At 42.1% G+C, this 18,899-nt stretch overlaps 1 protein-coding gene across 1 annotated transcript in view; it reads left to right on the top strand.

Annotated features, from left to right (window-relative positions):
- LOC111148302 (acyl-CoA thioesterase 12) overlaps positions 1-18,706 on the top strand; it is a 47,207-nt gene extending 28,501 nt beyond the window's left edge. Inside the window, exons 6-15 of the mRNA XM_022504793.1 lie at positions 1,406-1,562; positions 3,365-3,484; positions 4,352-4,502; positions 5,154-5,209; positions 5,526-5,589; positions 7,253-7,336; positions 12,394-12,527; positions 15,171-15,299; positions 16,524-16,650; positions 17,119-18,706. Of these exons, the coding sequence (XP_022360501.1) occupies positions 1,406-1,562; positions 3,365-3,484; positions 4,352-4,502; positions 5,154-5,209; positions 5,526-5,589; positions 7,253-7,336; positions 12,394-12,527; positions 15,171-15,299; positions 16,524-16,650; positions 17,119-17,268 (1,172 nt within the window). The 3' untranslated portion in view covers positions 17,269-18,706. The remainder of the gene's footprint in view (positions 1-1,405; positions 1,563-3,364; positions 3,485-4,351; positions 4,503-5,153; positions 5,210-5,525; positions 5,590-7,252; positions 7,337-12,393; positions 12,528-15,170; positions 15,300-16,523; positions 16,651-17,118) is intronic.
- Positions 18,707-18,899: the final 193 nt, after the last annotated feature.

The raw sequence follows: 18,899 nt of genomic DNA, 5'->3' as shown, positions 1-18,899 counted from the left end.
GATCTCTACAAGTTGACTATTTGTTTTTCCTTTCAGACAGCCAGGAGTGCCTGAGGAATGTCACATATATCCCATGGCGGGGGAGGGGGAGGGGGGGGGGTGGGGGGTGGAAGGGGTTTGGGTGGGTGGGGGGGTGGTTGTGTGATGTCAGCTTCTGCTTTGTCCTCAGCTTGCCTTCTGTTCCCTCATCAGAAGGATTTGGGCGTTTATACTAGGATGTTATAGGATCTTTCTGACATGTTTATAAGTAAATGACTGAAATGATCAGTGGAATGAAGAGGGGGAAAATGAAAAGACGATCAATTAATTATAAATCTAAAAATTTCATGAGAAAATGTAGCTCGTCATTGTAATCAGGCTTCTGAGTTATATGTGGCTGTGCCGAGAATGGCCCCATTCGCAGTTCCCAACAGCTGGCCAGTCTGTGCCTTTGGGCTGCCAGCCCGGCTCTCCTTCTGCAGCACAACTAGGATGGCACCCCTGATTTGTAAATCCTCCCCCATCCTCCTCAACAATGGCACCTCAGATTTAAGCCTAGCTGATGAGTCACTAGATGACACAGGAAGCATAATTGAATACATTTTACTACTTTGCAGCCAGAGTGAATGACTTCTCCATTGTTGAGTGTAAAAACCAATTTCTCAGTAAACGGAGCAGACACAATTCAAAGGAAGCAGAAGGACAGGCGAAGTACTCATTGTGTCTTTTCTGTTTGTGACTGCATTCATTGCAAAACAGTAACTGTGGGAGGCCACGTTCCCATTCTGAAGTTTATACTGGAGCAAACTATTCCGGATTCTCAGCGTTGGTGGCCCTTTATAGCTCTGATTCCTTTAATTTTAACAACCTTATGGAGGTATAATCGATGTACCACAAATGATAATTATTATAAATAATTTAATAAATAATTATGAATAGTTATGAATAATAATAATTATGACATACCATAAATTCATGTGTTCGTATTTGAAGTGTACAGCTTGGTAAGTTTTGAGACATGTGTACCCCATAAAACTATCACCACAATCAAGATAATAACGTCTCCATCAAGCCCCAGATTTTTTGCCTCTCCCCACCCCTCCTCCACTCCAAACAACTTGAAGTTTAAATGTGACTATTCTTTAAATCAACATTCCTGTGAACTGGAAGGATAGGTTGGAATACAATCTCTAAACGGGCCTTTCTGATCCATTATCTTATCCAGTTCCCTTTAAGTACCCACCATTCAGGAGAAAGTCACTCTGTAGAACGAAATCCATTTATTTCCTCAGGAGATTTAAGTCTTTGGGAATAATTTAATTTTTCTAACAATCCCCTGGGTTCAGTGTGCTGCTAGGAAGGAACAGCCATGGTCCCAGGTTGTGAGGTTCACTCCACCAGTATGTGTATTACATCTACCTTTCAGACCCCATCTGTGACGAAGAGGAAGGAATGGTTCCCACAAGTGGCACATCTGTTCAGAGCATTGAACTTGTCCTCCCACCCCACGCAAACCATCATGGAAATACATTTGGTGGCCAAATTATGGCTTGGATGGAGACCGTGGCTACTATTTCTGCAAGGTTCTTGGTTTTGACCTTTGGCATATGAGGTTGGGTTCCAGTGGGAAGAGATTAGAAAGGGTCTGAGTCCTGGTTATGGAGATAGTCAAGGAGACAGGGAGAGAAGAGTGTTGCCTTTTATCAAAGAGAAAAAGTAAGTCATTTACCCATTTACCCTACGATTAATCTGTCCTTTTGTTTGAAGGTGAATGTTTATGTTCTTGGTTCAAAAATAAAAATGAAATGACTGTTCTGATACTTTATTCTGAATTGTAGATTTTGGTCACGTAATCCTGAAACTCCCTGTAATGATAGTTATGGCACAGCCGATGCAGAATAGAAAGAGAGGACAGCCTTTACATTTAAAAATAGTCAAGTTGCAAACTTTTCTAAAGGCAGTTTACAAATAGGATTGACCTCTCACATCCCTGGTTACAATCATTATGGCCAGAGGATTAACTGAAAAATAAGACGAGAAAGAGAAATTTGGAAGAAAACTTTTAAGTACTCTTCAGTTTCAAAAAAAGGCATTTTATTCTCTTTTTTTAAAAGATTTTATTTATTTATTTGACAGAGAGAGGGAGAGCAAGCACAAGCAGGAGGAGGGGCAGAGGGAGAGGGAGAGAGAGAAGTAGACTCCCCAGCTGAGCCAGGAGCCTAATAGAGGGCTTGATCCCAGGACCCTGGGATCATGACCTGAGCCTCAGGCAGACATTTAACTGACTGAGCCATCCAGGTGTCCCAAAAGGCATTTTATTCTTAATGGAGCCATGTAGGCAACTGAGCAGCTTTAAGGAACATTGTGTTGTCTGAAAATGCATTTGAACAGGAATTGTCCTACCAACAATTTTTGTAACTGTTGAAGATTGTGAAGATCTTATTTTCCCAAAGTTAAAAGAATTTTATTGTGACTATGTCTATAATGGTGACAATAGTTAGAAACCTGTAGAAATCCTTTTTATAAATTATGCACAAATAAGAGAGCTCGTTTTAAAAATGAGATTGTCATTCTCAATGACAATAAAGTATTTGAGCCTGTTCTATTGTAAAGGCTTACAGTATAATTAAGTGTGGCAGAGTGTTCACTCGGTGTTGGCACAATTCCTCTGAGTAACTGAATGACTACATTGGGAATCTAAAATGTAGAAAATTATCAAAGTAACTCTGAGATCAAATATACTTTATAAATATTTCAAAATTTCACACACACACACACACACACACACACACACACACACACACACACACACTCATTGTAAAATGTGTACCTGGTAGCCCTTCAGGCTTTGTGTAGCAATCCAGGTAATTTTCCTGTAGGGAAAAAAAAGGGGGGGGTCTTTTGCTACATGAGTAAATTCAGTTAACTATGAAGCGAAGGAACTAGTGTGAACCGTACGAGCTGGCATTTCCTTCCCTCTGTCCCCCTTCTAACCTGGGGGTCACAACTTCCTGTGATTGTGATCACAAGCTATCCACATGAACAGAAACCTCAGATGAGAACCAAGACACTGACTTGTTTTTCAGGGGGACTGTTAGAGGGAAGACAACAAGAGCAGGGCTGTCACCACAAGAGCAGAAGCACAAAGCACCTCGGTAAAGATCCCACAGCTCGGGGACATGGTCTTTCCCAAAATATTTGCGGGCTGTGTATGGACTCTCTCCACATACATCATCTAGTCATTTCTTAAAAGAGTTAAAAGAGACGTTTACTTAGAAAGCACATCGAATATTCATCGATTGCATGTGTTAAGCAAATCAACAGCTCATGAAACTACATTGAGAGTGAGCGCTGTCTCCTCTGTCTCTCCCCTTTCTTTCCTCAGACGCCTCTGTCGGGCACACCCCCTTCTGAAGTCTGTGGACATGTTTAAGTTCCGGGGACCGTCTACTGTTGGAGATCGGCTTGTTTTCAACGCCATTGTCAACAATACATTTCAGACCTGGTAAAGTCCGCCTAGTGTTCTTAGGTGGCTGTGAATGAATTCAGACTTGCACATGAATAATTTTTTTATTTTTCTTTCTATCTGGAGGTGAGTGTAGGAACTCCTGCAAAGTAACCACATTCCTTCTAATTGTTTTTTTGAAACTTCACTCAGTCGTCAACATCTGTACACACTCATTTTCACCCTCTTTGCTGCTTGGAGCCTCTTTGTACTTGATAAATTGTGGTGGTTTGGTTTTTGTCTCTTAATAAGGGTGACTCCCAGCTGGCCCAGTATGGTCTTGGTATTTCCCTGTCATTATTAACTCTTCAATTCACTCTCGAAAGAGTCCCAGTAACTTCATAGTCAACTGACTCATAATGGACCTGCTGTTTATCACCAAGAAGTCCAAACCACTTCGCAGTTATTTTTACTATTCTTGATACACAAGGAAAATATTTAATTTGGTATTCTTTCTTTTAAAGTGTGGAAAAGAGTATCTATGTTTCCTATCCAGTTTTAGTGTCTGATGCTTTTTAATGTAGAATAGTTGTTTCTAGGGGAGAAAACTTGACTGTGGTCCAGTTAACTCCCAGCCACATCACTTTACCAAAATATATTCATGAATGTGTATAAAGTCCTAACCGGCCTTTTTCCCACTTGATGGTGGGAAAGTAAAGCAGAAATGCTACCAGGGGCTACAGCATCAGATCCGTCAGCCTGATGAAGAAGTTTTTAACAGTTGCATAGATTTGCGACGGAGGAGAGAGAAAGCCCAAGGCCGTCATTCTTTTTCTCACTTGGAAGAGAGTAGTGGTGGCGGCCTCGGGTAGAGGAGGCCTGGCTCTCTCGGGTTCTCTGCCCACTGCCCTGTGTCGCCCTCTGCAGTGTGGAAGTGGGAGTGCGTGTGGAAGCCTTTGACTGTCAGGAGTGGTCTGAGGGCCAAGGCCGGCACATCAACAGTGCTTTTCTCATTTACAATGCTGTCGATGATAAGGAAGAACTGGTCACATTTCCCAGAATCAAACCCATGTCAGAGGTCAGTTATTAGCACGTGAGTTTCAGTAATCAGATCACTTCCTGGGGGGGAAGTGGTAGGTACAGAGCTCCACCCAGAATCCCCTCACACCAGTAATGCCTTTCAAGGCTATTCCTCTTTGGATATTTTTTTTTTCTTTTCTACATCACAACGTAAAATGGACTTTTTCTTTTCTTTCTTCTTCTTTTTCTTCCCCAAGTCACTCTGATCATTTGTTGGAATGACAGAGGCCCCGGAGACCTCACCTCTGCTCAGCCACGTGCTGCTGTGGGCAGTGTATCATCTTCTGGGTCGTACTTCTGATTGTCTTCTCCCACCGCTTTACATCCGATTCTCTCTGCTGTCCCACGCCCAGTGGAACTCTATCTTCCCCTTGGTGCCAACTCTCACCTTTTCTACAAACTCTGCAGTGAGACATAGGTGTCATTTTAGGAACAGAAATGATAACCACCACCACTTTAAAAAAGGAGAGAACAGGGCTGTCAAGATTATGTTTTTATCCATGCCCCTGCCCTTTGTGGGTGATGAGGACAGTTCACACAGAGACTGTGTGTGTCCCAGCTAGCCCTTGCAACAGAATTAGGAGAGACTTAAGAACTACAGCACTAAAATATTAGAAATTTATTGATTTTCCTTTGTCTTTTATAAAAGGAAGATTTTAGACGGTATCGTGGAGCTATTGCACGCAAGAGAATTCGCCTCGGCAGGTAAGGATGTGGATGTAAGGATTTTATGCTATCATCTCTTATCTAACAAATTATATAACAAAGGGCTCCTCTCTGGGTCTGTGTTCCCACATAATGTCAAATGAGAAGGTCTGATGTTTCCTGGCTGGAGGCTAACTGTGACGGAAATTGTTCTTCCTGATTGTTCCACTAATAAAAGCAGCTTTTAAAACTGTTGATACTGGCCCAAGAAAGTGTCATGGTTACTATTGTGTGCTGCATGCCGGGAAGAAAACTTATTTATTATTAAACATTATTATTATAACATGTTACTTAACATTTTCTTTTTTTTTTCCAGAAAATACGTTATTTCCCACAAAGAAGAGGTGTCACTCTGTGTACACTGGGACATAAGCAACCAGGTAACGGTGTTATTATTGGGAGCTCTTTGTGTAAGAATCAAGTCATTATAAAGCGGAAGATGGCATCATTATAAAAATGACAGATCCCATGTTTAACTGATTTAGGTTGTGCCTGCACAGGTTAGAGGAAAAGGAGCATTATATCAACCAGTCCTTTCAAAACGAAACAAAACCAATCAGTAAGCAGTTTCCAAAGCACAGACCCCGAAGGCTCTGTCATGGGATGCATTCAGGCAGCGTGACCCTGGGATCTGACTTCTCAGTGATTTGTGCTGAATGCCATGCCTTCCAGCTTGCATTTTTATGATACAACAACAAAAGTATTGGGCATTTTTTTTTAAGATTTTATTTATTTATTTGACAGACAGAGATCACAAGTAGGCAGAGAGAGAGAGGAGGAAGCAGGCTCCCCGCAGAGCAGAGAGCCCGACGCGGGGCTCGATCCAGGACCCCGGGACCATGAGCCAAGCCGAAGGCAGAGGCTTTAACCTACTGAGCCACCCAGGCACCCCAGTATTGGGCATTTTTAAAGTTTTTGACCATAAAATAGAAAGGGAAATACAAATTTACTGATGACATTGTTGGGTTCATAATCATAGGAGCGAGACTGATACAAAGCAAAGGTCAAGCAAAGCTTTATATTGCGCCAAGCACTGAGAATCAAACTGACCGGCCAGGGCCATCGCTTGCAAAGAGGCGACTTCTCTCTGCCTTACAGACTAGCTTTTAAGGGCAAAGGCCATGTGGTTGGGCCTGGCCACGCACAGGTGGCCAATGAGATTGTAACACAGAGAAAGCTGCACAGTCATGCTAGGTCACACATAAGTGACCAATTGAATCACAATTTACACTATAGTAGATATTTGAACTAGCCTATCACCTTGGTCAGAATTGGCACCCAAAAGGCACCCAAAGGGCTGGGCCCATACTCCTTAGTAGCTAGGGGGACAGTATGGGCCCCCACTGATTGGATACCTCCACCTGGCCTGATCCACCCTTGTATTTGGGCTTTGTTACCTGGGACTGGTTTCCCGGACTTGCTTTTAAGTAAGTTCCCGGGGGGGGGGGGGGGGGGGGGGGGGGCAGGGTCAGTTTAAGTTTTACTGCATAAACAACAAAGTCATTGTTTAACCGGATGGAATCGGATGGAATCGCTCTGGCTAAATAGGCCCTTACAACATGTTGATTCCAAGTCCTATTGAAAGGTAATGTTGTCTTTCCTCCGGACACCCATTGATGTGACGGACACTAATTTGCAAAGCATGCAGGCCTTGTGTTATTTTGTCTGAATTCTGAATTAAGAGTTGGGAGACAGAAATTATGTTACCTATAGCTTAGTTCTAAGCTCAGCATTACCACTTTGGCTCTAACATTTCCTATTTTCAAAGCAGAAGCTATTTGATCACCTGATGCCTGGATGGCTCAGTCGGTTAAGTGTCAGCCTTCGGCTCAGGTCATGATCCCAGGGTCCTGGGATCAAGTCCTGCATCGGGCTCCCTGCTCAGCAGGGAAGTCTGCTCCTCCCTCTGCCTGCTGCTCCCCCTGCTTGTGCCATCTCTCTCTGACAAATAAATAAATAAAATTATTTAAAAAAAAAAAAAGAAACTCTTTGATCCCATATCTGTGGGTTGAACTCTCAGCTTTTATAATATTTGTATTTTAGGGAACCCTGAGTAATGCCAATGTGGAGGCTCTCCAGAATCTGGCAGCCAGAAGTGGTTGGCAGGTTACCAGTGTGGTAGAAAAGGTAGGAGGCATCTGGGTTTACACACAGCCCACTGTCCCTCACAAATGAGAGTGGTCATGGTGGTGGTGTTTCTGCTGCTCCTGCTGCTGCTTCTAAGAAGGTAAAAAACTTTTCTGGGAGACTTTTTCTAAAAGCCAAATATCTTTCCAGCTCTGTCTCTAGTCCTCCATGCTTGTGGATTTGGGGTCCTTTGGTGCACCCTGCATATTCCTGCCTCTGATCTTAGTTCTCATACTCCACTTCTCTCTCCTTCTCCTTGCCATCAGCCCCCATATGAACTGGTCGTTAAGCCCCAGGACAAAATTCTTCTGCATGAAGCCTCTTCTGTCACCCCTGACTGCAGAACTCCCCTGGTAGGAACCCTCTTAGCACTTACTTCTTCAGAGTGAATCTGTCAATTAATTATGCACCGTCTTGTGGCATTGCATCCACAGCTATGCTGAATTGATGTTGAGGTCTTACATAGTAATTTAACTTTCTACTCATGGTCTTTCCCCCTACCTAGATGATGAATTTCATAAGAAAGAAGCCTCGTCTTGACTTCTTAACACTTTTTTACATTGCTTTGAGGATCATCAAACCTAAATGCACACGTATTATTTTGGTTCTGATTTTATCAAATTTCAGAGGTATGTTAGGAGACCATGGCAGGTGGTGCCCACACTAACTAGACTGTAAGGTCACCAGCATAAATAGTCCCAGATTGCAGCAGTCCCAGATCACACCTGGGAGGGGCTCAGTCATACCAGCTCTCTATGCTCACATCCAGTGTGTACTGGTTTTTTCAGTGAAGCAACAGCCTCTACGATGGGGTGACCATAGGTCCTAATTTCCTGGGACAGTCCTGGTTGTCCCATCTTAATTAGTGATTGGTCCATCATCATCAGTTGTCTTATCATAATTACTAATAAAGCCTCCATGCCCCAGTCTGGACAATAAATGACATGGTCACTTACCTTAAAATTGAAGCAAACTCAGATACGACTTCACTGATTCTTTTAAACTCTGACCTCTTGCCAGTGTTTTGTTCTGGGTTGTTGGCTTTTATTATGTCTTTGTCTTCACTTGTGAGTCCTTTCAAGATCTCCCTTTACCCTCTCTGGATCCAATTCTGTTTCCATGCATGCCTAATTCAGTGATGCAAAAACATAGGCTTCGTGTTATAAAATGCTCTTTTTCTCTTTATCCACATAAAAGATGCTTCAAGACTTTGCTTTCTTTTACTAGTATGAAATCTGCTTCTTGCTTCTAAGAATTCTAATCTTCTTCTTGCTGGCTTCTAAGGAGCATTGGAAAGGGCAAACATGCATCTGGAATGAAGGAAGACAGCATGTTTTGTGAAGCCATATAATATATAAAAACTTCAGTTCTTTGGGAGTTTGGGGCCAAAATAAACCTAAACAAAAAAAATGCTGCATTTGTTAGTGTCTAAGAAGAGCCATTAATATTTAATTCTTAATTTTTGGACAGATACGTATTAGGAGGTGTGATATAATCAAAGCAACATTCTTACATCATTTCTGTTGAATTTGAAGCCCTCCAGTTCTTTAGATTATATTTATGATAAAACTTGGATTTTTTCCAGTTCTAGGCTATCCTCTTCTCTCTTACTTTTTAAAACTTTTACATTGTTTTGATTTTAAAATACAGCTCTCTTTTTTCTATCATCTTTTCATTGAATAATTCTTACACTGTCTGTTGTGAATCATACTTATTCCAGGTTTTAAAATCCACACTTATTGTTGGGCAACTCTCTCAGGTCCCCTCTCTCCTGCGGAACTTTGTACTATCACTTTGCTATCGCTCAATATATCTTGCTTTGCTGCCCACCAAAAAAAAAAAAAAAGAAAAGAAAAGAAAAAAGAAAAAAAATCTATACTTGTTGATACAAATTAGTTAAATGTCAAAAGTCTATGATTTCTGGCATTTGTAATTAAGTTGGATAATACTTATTCTTGTAACTCATATTTCTATGTACAGTGATGGAATTAATAGTAATAATGCAAGGGACAAAAGTAATACAGGCAGCACCCTCACCCTAAAGGAGCTTGTGGACTATTTTGGCAACATCACACATACCCACGCAACAGCAGAAAAATGATTTTCAGGTAGCTTATGAACAAGTGGGAATTTGTAGTATTTAAATCATTAAGATCAGCTCTTAGGCAGCCCAAAGTAAAGCAAGACAGATATTTAGAGAAAATTTTGGAGAGGGGCTCATTCTTTCCTCCTTGCAGATAGCTTATGTAGATGCTGGAGGGTGGAAGAGGCTGTCCGGGAAGTGAGCAGCTCCGGCCAAATCCTCAGGGTAGGAATCAGCATGGCTAGAAGACTGACTTGACAGAGTGATGATGATGAAAGCCAGAATGGCAAGGACTGCTTGAAAACTTTTCCACGGAACAAAACCCAGCACAGAAAACAGACCAGAGGACACTATTCTCACTGAAGCTGGGGAGGAGCTGGTCCCAGAGCCCCAGCTGTCCAGTTCTTTTCCCCTGAGCCCTTGGGGTCATTCCCCAGGCACCTCCTAGGAAGGTTAGCCTCCCCTCCCCACCGAGGTCTCTGTATAAAATGATTTTGTCCTCCTTCCCATAATATTGTCTCAATAACAAGAGAGAGTGTAAAACAGATAGTATAAAATTCCAAGATTAGATCCTTTTCTCTTCAGCTGTTTGTAGAAGATATCCAAATCCATTAAACAGAATCTTATTAGAATGAAAAAAACAGTATCATTATGAATTGTTAGAAATTGCAAGCTTATTCATTTTAAGCTTCATTTCATAGAATAAAATTCGCCAGGCATCAAGTGATAAAAATGTTTGAGTTGGTTACAGATGGAATTTAACCTGTGTTCTTCTGAGCGTGAAAGAGAACATGTTCTCTTGAAGAGTTGGTCTTGGAGAATTTTTTTTCACTCAGTGGAAGTTGGCTTTTCTAAAATACTAGGGTTTAAAGAGATCAGCACCTACCGCCACCCTCCTTGTCAGCTTTGTCCACATCGGTGCTGCTGATTCTCACGGCACAGCGATGAGGAGGACTTTCTGCTACGTTCACCTTCTAGGGGAAGGATTGAGATCCCGTTCACTCGTCCAATGACGTCCTTGGTGCTGGATAGGTTTAGTGAGCTCTGTCAGGACAGAGGTTAATGGTGGCTGCTCAGCTTGGGGTTCACTGTGGCTTCAGGAAGCAGGAAACGTTGTGTCTACAGCCCGGGGAGCAGCTTCCCGGGACAATGCTGTGACAGTTTCCTTGGGCTGCTGTAACAGTACCACAAACCAAGTGGCTTAAACCACAGAGAGGTATTATCTGTAGTCCCGGAAGCTGGATGTCTGAGATCAACGTGTTGGTAGGCTTGATTCTTCTTGAAGTGGGAAAGGCTGTGCTAGGCCTCTCCTCTCGCTGCTGCTGCTTTGCAGGCAATCTCTAGCAGACCTTGGCTTGTCAATGTGTCACCTGATTTCTGCCTTCATCTTCCTATGGGGTCCTCCCAGGGTGCACGTCTGCCTCCAGATTTCCTTTTCGTCAGAATATTAGTCATTACTGGATTGGGGCCCACCCTCCTACACTTTAACCTCATCTTAACTAATCACACCTGCAGTGACCCTCTTTCCAAATAAGGTCACATTCTGAAGTACACAGAGACCTGAAACATAGGAATTTGAGGAGATCCACTTCAGCCCTTAGTGAGGGCTCAGCCCTAGATTCCATCCCTTTCCACCCTGACTCCATTAATGTAGATCATGGCTGCCCCAAGGCCTAAATTGGACAGAAGGTAAGGAATTCACCCAGGCCACCTGCCCTTACCTCCTCTGAGACTACAGAGCCCCAGACTTAGGGCCACACGGCCTCGGAGTTCTGAGAAGACGACTTCCTTCAGGATTTACACCAGGGACCCTCCTTTTACTCCTGCCGTACAGGGAGTAAAGGTAGGCATGGCTGTGCCGGGGGTGAGTGTCTGCCACCAGTTGAGCCCCATTCATGGCTTTCTGTTTGATACATGTCCACAGCCCAGGACATGTCCTCCTTTGTGTGCTTAGTTTAAAGACAGTCTTGGCACGGAGGTCAATTGGGAAGGTAGAATGGTGTAAAAAGATAGCCACTCCTTTTCTTTCTAGGCTGCCTTTAGTCAATTTCTTATTTCTTCATTCTCCTCTTGAAGATGTTTATGTTTAAATAAAGGTTTTCTCCCTCACAGCCTGACTTGTCCATCTGCTTGATTCCTGCAGTGAAGTCTTAACCCTCTGTTTGTTTGTCTTCTCACAGCTTGTTGCCATGGGGATGATTATAAGATGGCACATTTCAACACGAACTTCAAAGCACCCTGAAAGAGATGGAGAAAATGGGCAGGATAGAAATGTGTTCCTAGCTGAGCACATAGCTCTGATTATTAGCAAAAGTGCAACAGCAGGAGAGTTTGTAGTAATAGGGGATACGTTACTGTTTATGTCAAATGGCTCCCAAGACAGGCGTCCTCTTATCTAAGGAAAAACAACATTAGAAACCCAGGAACTGGCCTCTCAGGAGGATGGGCCCTTGAGATTCACAAATGAAAGAACGCTTTGTGCTGAAGAAGCGTGGTGCTTCAGCAACCCTTTTGGAAGGTTGAGTTGGTTCTGGAGGTGGGTGGCTTGCTTCCTGGGTCCCCTTGGCATGCTTGACATCCTAGGAAAGTGTCTGAGGTCCTGGAGGGAGGTGAAGCACTGACTTGCCTATCAGCCCAATGCTGTTTCTCTGGTGTTGCTGGGTAGAGGCAGGGAAACATCACAAAGAGATAAAAAGAGAAAGGCTTACATTTTTTCATTTTTCAAGAGAAAACTTGTTGCACAATAATTAAATAACCCAAGTCCCATATTATTTAGAGGACGCAGAGGATAACGTCCTGGTCCAAGTTCTAGACACACAAGCATTTGAAGTAACATTGCCAGTGTCTGGCTTCATTAGTTATTCAGGTGTCAAGATGCCTTAGATGGTACAATCAACGTATGACTCTGTGTGGTTTTTAAAGTCGAAATATCCATTTTTCTCTTGTAATTTTTTTGCTTGTTATTATCTTTTAGATAAAAATATATACCCTGGAAGAGCATGACATTTTATCTGTTTGGGTTGAAAAGCACGTGGAAAGACCAGCACATGTGGCTTATCATCTCTTGTCTGACTTTACCAAGAGACCTTTGTGGGACCCCCATTATGTGTAAGAATTATTTAAAATATTTTCTTCAATGACATCATGTAAAGGGCAGCCTCCATATTGCAATCCATCTCCATTGCCCAACATAGGACCCATTGTTTATAAGTTAAAGAGTATATTTTAAAACTTGCACTGCACTGAAAACTGCATCCCATGCTAGTCATTTATTTATCATTTCTATCGAGTTGACATGCTTTACCCACATCTGGTGTCATCCTACCAACAATGCCACACTTGGTATTATTTCCACTTAACAAGAGAGGTTCTGGGGCTTGCCAAGATTGCTTTCCTAAGCAACGGAACCTGAATTGGAACCCAGATCCATCAGGCTCTGAATTGCACACCCTTGTACTTTAATATACAGTTTTGTTGCTCTTGAGGAAGTGTTTGTCAAAATTGTCCTTCCCACCTCCCTCTCTTGGTATTTGATGAGGGGTTCCTCCTTCTTTCTGTGAAGTAGCGTTCCCTGGTGAGAAGCTGAGGGGCAGCTGGATGATACTGAAGTCAGAGGCATTCTTTCCTGCTTTTCCTGTCTGATCAGGGCCCGCTCCTATCAGCCTATATCTCTTCCTGCTGTTACTTCCTGACTCCTGCAACCCAATCCAGTCTCGGCCTTTTTCACCTCTTAACTGGAGTACAGGCTGTGCACCTGGCCACCTGCACCGGCTGGGTCTGATTGCACTCAAGCCATGCCCATTCCTCCTCCGAGGAGTCCCAGCTCTGGGGCCATAGAGCCCCAGCTCCTGGGCCCTCACTGGGCGTCTTGCTGAAAGGAGGGGATTGGTGAGATGGGCTTCCTGTTATATCATGCATTACGATTTACTTCCTAATCTTGATGAGATGGAGGCTCATCTTTAAAATGGCTAAACTTGGGATGCCTGGGTGGCTCAGTTGGTTAGGCAGCTGCCTTCGGCTCAGGTCATGATCCCAGCGTCCTGGGATCGAGTCCCACATCGGGCTCCTTGCTCATCAGGGAGCCTGCTTCTCCCTCTGCCTCTGCCTGCCATTCTATCTGCCTGTGCTTGCTCTCTCTCCCTCTCTCTCTGACAAATAAATAAATAAAATCTTTAAAAAAAAAAAATAAAATAAAATGGCTAAACTTGGGTGCCCAGGTGGCTCAGTCATTTGAGTGTCAGCCTTTGAGGTTCGGGTCGTGATCTTGGAGTCCCAGGATGGAGTCCCCCATCAGGCTCCCTGTTTGGTGGGAAGTCTGCTTCTCCCTCTGACCCTCTTCCCTCTCGTCTCTCTCTCTCTCTCTCTCAGATAAATAAATAAAATCTTTAAAAAAAAATAAAATGGCTAAACTTGATTATGATTGACACCCTGCATTAGACAATTTTTTAAAAGATTTTATTTATTTATTTGACAGACAGAGATCACAAGTAGACAGAGAGGCAGGCAGAGAGGGAGGTGGGGGGCAGGCTCCCTGCTGAGCAGAGAGCCTGATGTGGGGCTCGATCCCAGGACCCTGGGATCATGATCTGAGCCGAAGGTAGAGGCTTTAACCCACTGAGCCGCCCAGGTGCCCCTAGAGACAATTTTTTAAAAAGATTTTATTTATTTATTTGAGAGAGAGAGATAATTAGAGAGAGAGAGAGAGAGAGAGAGCATGAGAAGAGGGAGGGTCAGAGGTCAGAGGGAGAAGCAGACTCCCTGCTGAGCAGGGAGCCTGATGTGGGACTCAATCCCAGGACTTCAGGATCATGACCTGAGCCGAAGGCAGTAGCTTAACCAACTGAGCCACCCAGGTGCCCCTGCAATAGACAATTTAATATCACTAAAGTGAAACACCTTTGGGGTCATGGGTTACATTTGCATAGATGCCAAAATAATACATCATGGTTGGTGCTATCGTAATAAAAGACTCTGAAAGAAGAGGAAACACTTTGCAGTTTTCTTCCATCAATATTTGTAGGTACTCTACAAGTACAAAGCTTTTGTCAGGAACAATGGTTAAATTTGGTATTAATTCATTTCAAATGTTTCTTGCACTGTTTTCTAGGTCACCTGACTTTCCAAAGTGAACTTGAATGAATAGATGAGTGAATGAATGAATTCTAATTCAACTTACTTGTCTTGTGTACCTGCCTTAATTCAGTACTGTGCCAGGTGTTTTCATTTAATCCTCACCACAACCCCATAGTTATTATGTATATTTTACAAATGAAAACAAAAATAAAGTGACTTGCCTAACATAACGTAGATAGGAAGTGTACATTTGGGATTCAAAGACAGGTTGTTTGACTCTGAACTTGGTGCTCTTTCCAGGAGACCATATTCCTTTAACAGTCCTTCTTTGATGACTGTCCATATAATTTGCTACTCTTCAGATGTTATTATTATTATTCAGAAATAATTTTGTGGAAAACAACTATAAATGCCTTTCTCCAAAGTGTGGAGGGCAGTGACCTTAGAATCACACGGCCACCATTCTCTCCATCACATGCATAATTATTTCTGCAGACCAAACAGCTTTCTAAAGACAGACTTTGAGAAATAATGCTGGCTTTGGCAGGATGGTTATGTGAACAGAAGAGTGAATGTAGGCCTCAGTAATGTAGTTCTGCAAACAAACAGAAGAAGTGAATGCCTTATTCATAGCAGGTGGGAAAGTGTAGCCTTTCTTTCACTGTTGTGTTTACACAGGTCCTGTGAAGTCATAGACTGGGTGAGCGAAGCTGATCAGATATATCATATCACTTGTCCTGTAGTGAATGGTGACAAGCCCAAAGACTTGGTAGTGCTTGTATCACGGAGAAGGCCTCTCAAAGATGGGTGAGTATGAGCAACCAAGTGCTGTAGTAATGTTTTGTAGAAAAGAGTAGAATGAAAAAGTTGATATGAAAATAAGGAAGGCAATTTTGGCATTTCTGGTCTTGAATGAGGTTCATCTGAATTTCTTCTAGATGGACCTTTAGTTATTTTTAAAAGTCATCTATTAAATGCCACCTGTGTGCAAAGCACCGTGCACGATTCCTGAAGCAGTTCCTTTTCCTTTTGCCTTTTTCCTTTTCCTATGCACACATCACATTGTTAGCAAACCTTTAGAATATTCCATTATCAGTAAAAATGCAGTGACTGCCAAATAAAACATCAGGAGCGGTTTAGAATTTACAAAGGCTCAATTATGCTAGACATTTAAAAGGCCTGGCTGCCAGCTAGGGCTGTTCACTAGAGTGCTTGTTCCTGACTTCTCTGTGGCCATTGGACTTCTCCGGGCATGATGTCTGCGTTCTAAGAAGTGTCATAAGAATTGAAAAGAAATAAGCAGTAGAAGCTTCTTGGACGTTTAAGGGCTACACCTGGAACTGGCCGGCATAATTTCCAATGTCAAAGCTGGCCTGTGGAAATAAATCACACACATGTGTGTTTAGGAATGCACATGGACATTCATTATAATATCACTGTATTTATCTATTTGACAAAAGGTAGAGAAATAAACTGAAGGTCCGTCTTATAAATTATGGTAGAGCCATACTGCAGAGTACTATGCCATCATTAAAAAGGATGAAGCAGCTATAGAGGCACTGATTCAGAAATATATCCAAAGATTTATTGGTAGGCGAAAAATCAAATTATAGGCCAATATTTATAAAATGCATTTATGCAAAAATCTGTACATGCATTTGCTTACGTCAGTGTTATATATTTATAAAAAGGTGTGAAGGGATACACAGCAAAATGTTAACATTTGTTAAGGGTGGTCCTTAGAACCCATTAGGGCATAACAAAACATGCTTAGAACTTGACTCCAGCCTTGTGGAGTTATGCAAAGTGTAACTAATTCTTAGGCAGACAATACCTATGGCCCTTATTACCCTTCCCTACACTTGAAGGTAGCCATAGAGAATGTATGTGTGGAGCCCTCATCTAGGAGAGGGGTCTCCATAGTTGCACTTCTACTTAAATAAATAAGTGGAATTCACTGCAGGAATTTGTTTTTGAACAACTATCCTTCATTTCTCACAATAACTTAGAGAATGTCCTTTCATTTTTCAGTGACAGTTACGTGGTGGCAGTGAAATCCATTATTCTACCATCAGTCCCACCTTCTCCACAGTACATCAGAAGTGAAATCATCTGTGCTGGATTTCTCATCCATGCAATCGACAGCAGTTCCTGTACCGTAAGTTTGATGAAACATCTGCACGTTAATTTGCTCCTACAGATACAGAGAAATCTTTTACCTGCATTTCCTAGTTAAGTGTAATTCTGTAACGTGTGTCCACATCAGGAGAATCCTGAGATCATCCTTTTAGTTCCATTCCAGAACATCCCCAGAAGATCAGGACCATAGCCTCCCCTATCCCAACTGGATTCAGATCCCTGCTTGACTCCCTTTCTTGGGAGTGCCTGGGTGACTGTGGGTTAAGCATCTGCCTTCTGCTCAGGTCATGATCCTAGGGCCCTAGGATGGAGTCCCGCATCAGGCTCCTTGTTCAGCAGAGAGACTGCTTTTCCTTCTCCCTCTGCCTGTCACTCCCACTGCTTGTGCACTATCAAATAAATAAAACCTTAAAAAAAAAAAAAAAACTTTTTTGGAAAAGTCTCAGTCAATAAACAATTAAAATAATGTATTTTCTTTTTGAGACAGGTATCATACTTCAACCAGATTTCTGCTAGCATCTCTCCTTACTTTGCTGGAAATCTTGGTGGCTGGTCAAAATCCATCGAAGAAACAGCAGCCTCTTGTATACAATTCTTAGAGAATGCTACTGAGGATGGATTGATAAACATATTTTAAATGGTAAACTTTCAATTACCTGTAATTTTATTTCCCACCTTTAATTCCGAGTACACTTAGCCCTGACAACTGGCAAGATTTTGGGCCACAAAATAATTTAATTTTGGCTTAAGCAAAAGGCAGTAAGGGGTTAAAAAATAAAATTGGTCTCAGGTCAAATACCAGTGATTTGGATTGTATTATTAGAAGAGTTTTAACACTGTTTTAGATCATCTGTGGCTCTCCTCCCTTCTAGGGGCACGGGCAGTGGAAATGGCCCATATGCAATTTTGTATGGACCATATAATGGTACAAATATGGTTTAAAATGATCATAAGCATTTTTACATTACAGAGATGAAACGTGTTCTGGTTAAAATTTTATAAAATTTTAAAAATCAAAAATGGTAAGTTGGCTAGTTGATTAATAGTGTGGGAATATTCTATATACGGCAGATATCTGTATGTCACGAGCATCTGACAAGATGTATTACATGTTTTAGAGCTTTAAATTAGGAAGACATTAAAACATAATGGAATTCAATCAATTTCAGTAATAGGAACTACTTTACTAGTGTCATTTCACATATATTCAAGGTGGCTGACCAATTTAGTATCTATTGCTATATATACACACAAAAAGTACCTGCAAAATGTGATATCACAGAGAAAGAGGGTATTAACCGAGCTTTTCTTTCATAACCATTATACTAGCACTTTATTCCCCAGACTTCAAGATTCATTATTCTACTCTGTGATTTGTCTTAACTCCTAGGACAAACCAGCACATGTCAAGTTGGCCTCCTCTACAGAACAACATTTAAGAGTTGAAGGACTTCATGAGAGTTTAGAGCATTAAGAAGTTAGGTACATCCTGCCATCCGTAGGTCAAATCTCTACCTCTGCTTCCCCTGCCTACCCCTCCCCCAGCCCATCTACTCTCCGAGCCTAGGTCTGGTGGTTATTTTTGTTCTGTGTCAGCAGGCTTTCATTTACACGAACTTTGGACTGTGCTCCAATTTTATGAATTAACATTGATATACAGTAAGAGAGTGGATATGCAGGTTTAAATGACTATACAGATCAGAAGTAGATTTTTGAGAATATTTTTAGATTTTAAAAAAGGTAAAAAAATTAGCAATAAAGGGGTTGCATTACACTAAAATTTTGTATGGTATAATTTCAAACCTCTCCTGTAACTGAGATGCTTCTAACGTCTGCCTATCAGAGGTCTTTGAATTTATATTTTTTTTGAAAATTACTGCAGTAATGACTTGAGGTGTTGGTGAAACATCCAAGGAGGAACTGAAATCAGGGATATTAGAGCAGATGGATTTAGGATTCAGCCTTGGAAAAGTGAAAGATAAGCTTGTAAGAGGTGGCATTTCCAGAGGATTGATGGAAGAATGCTAATGACGAAGTCCTAGGGGATGCAACAGAATATATTTTTTAAAGATTTATTTATTTGACACACAGAGAGAGATAGTGAGAAAGCACAAGCGGGGTAGTGGCAGGCAGGCAGGGAGAGGGAGAGGGGGAAGCAGGCTCCCTGCTGAGCAAAGAGCCCTATGTGGGGCTGAATCCCAGGACCCTGAGATCATGACCTGAGCCGAAGATAGACACTTAACTGACTGAGCCACTCAGGCGCCCCTC

Source organism: Enhydra lutris, unplaced genomic scaffold (genome assembly GCF_002288905.1).
Source record: "Enhydra lutris kenyoni isolate GAN:26980312 unplaced genomic scaffold, ASM228890v2 scaffoldscaffold19, whole genome shotgun sequence".
Classification (NCBI taxonomy): domain Eukaryota; kingdom Metazoa; phylum Chordata; class Mammalia; order Carnivora; family Mustelidae; genus Enhydra; species Enhydra lutris.
This window is presented reverse-complemented; position numbering and strand designations above follow the sequence as displayed.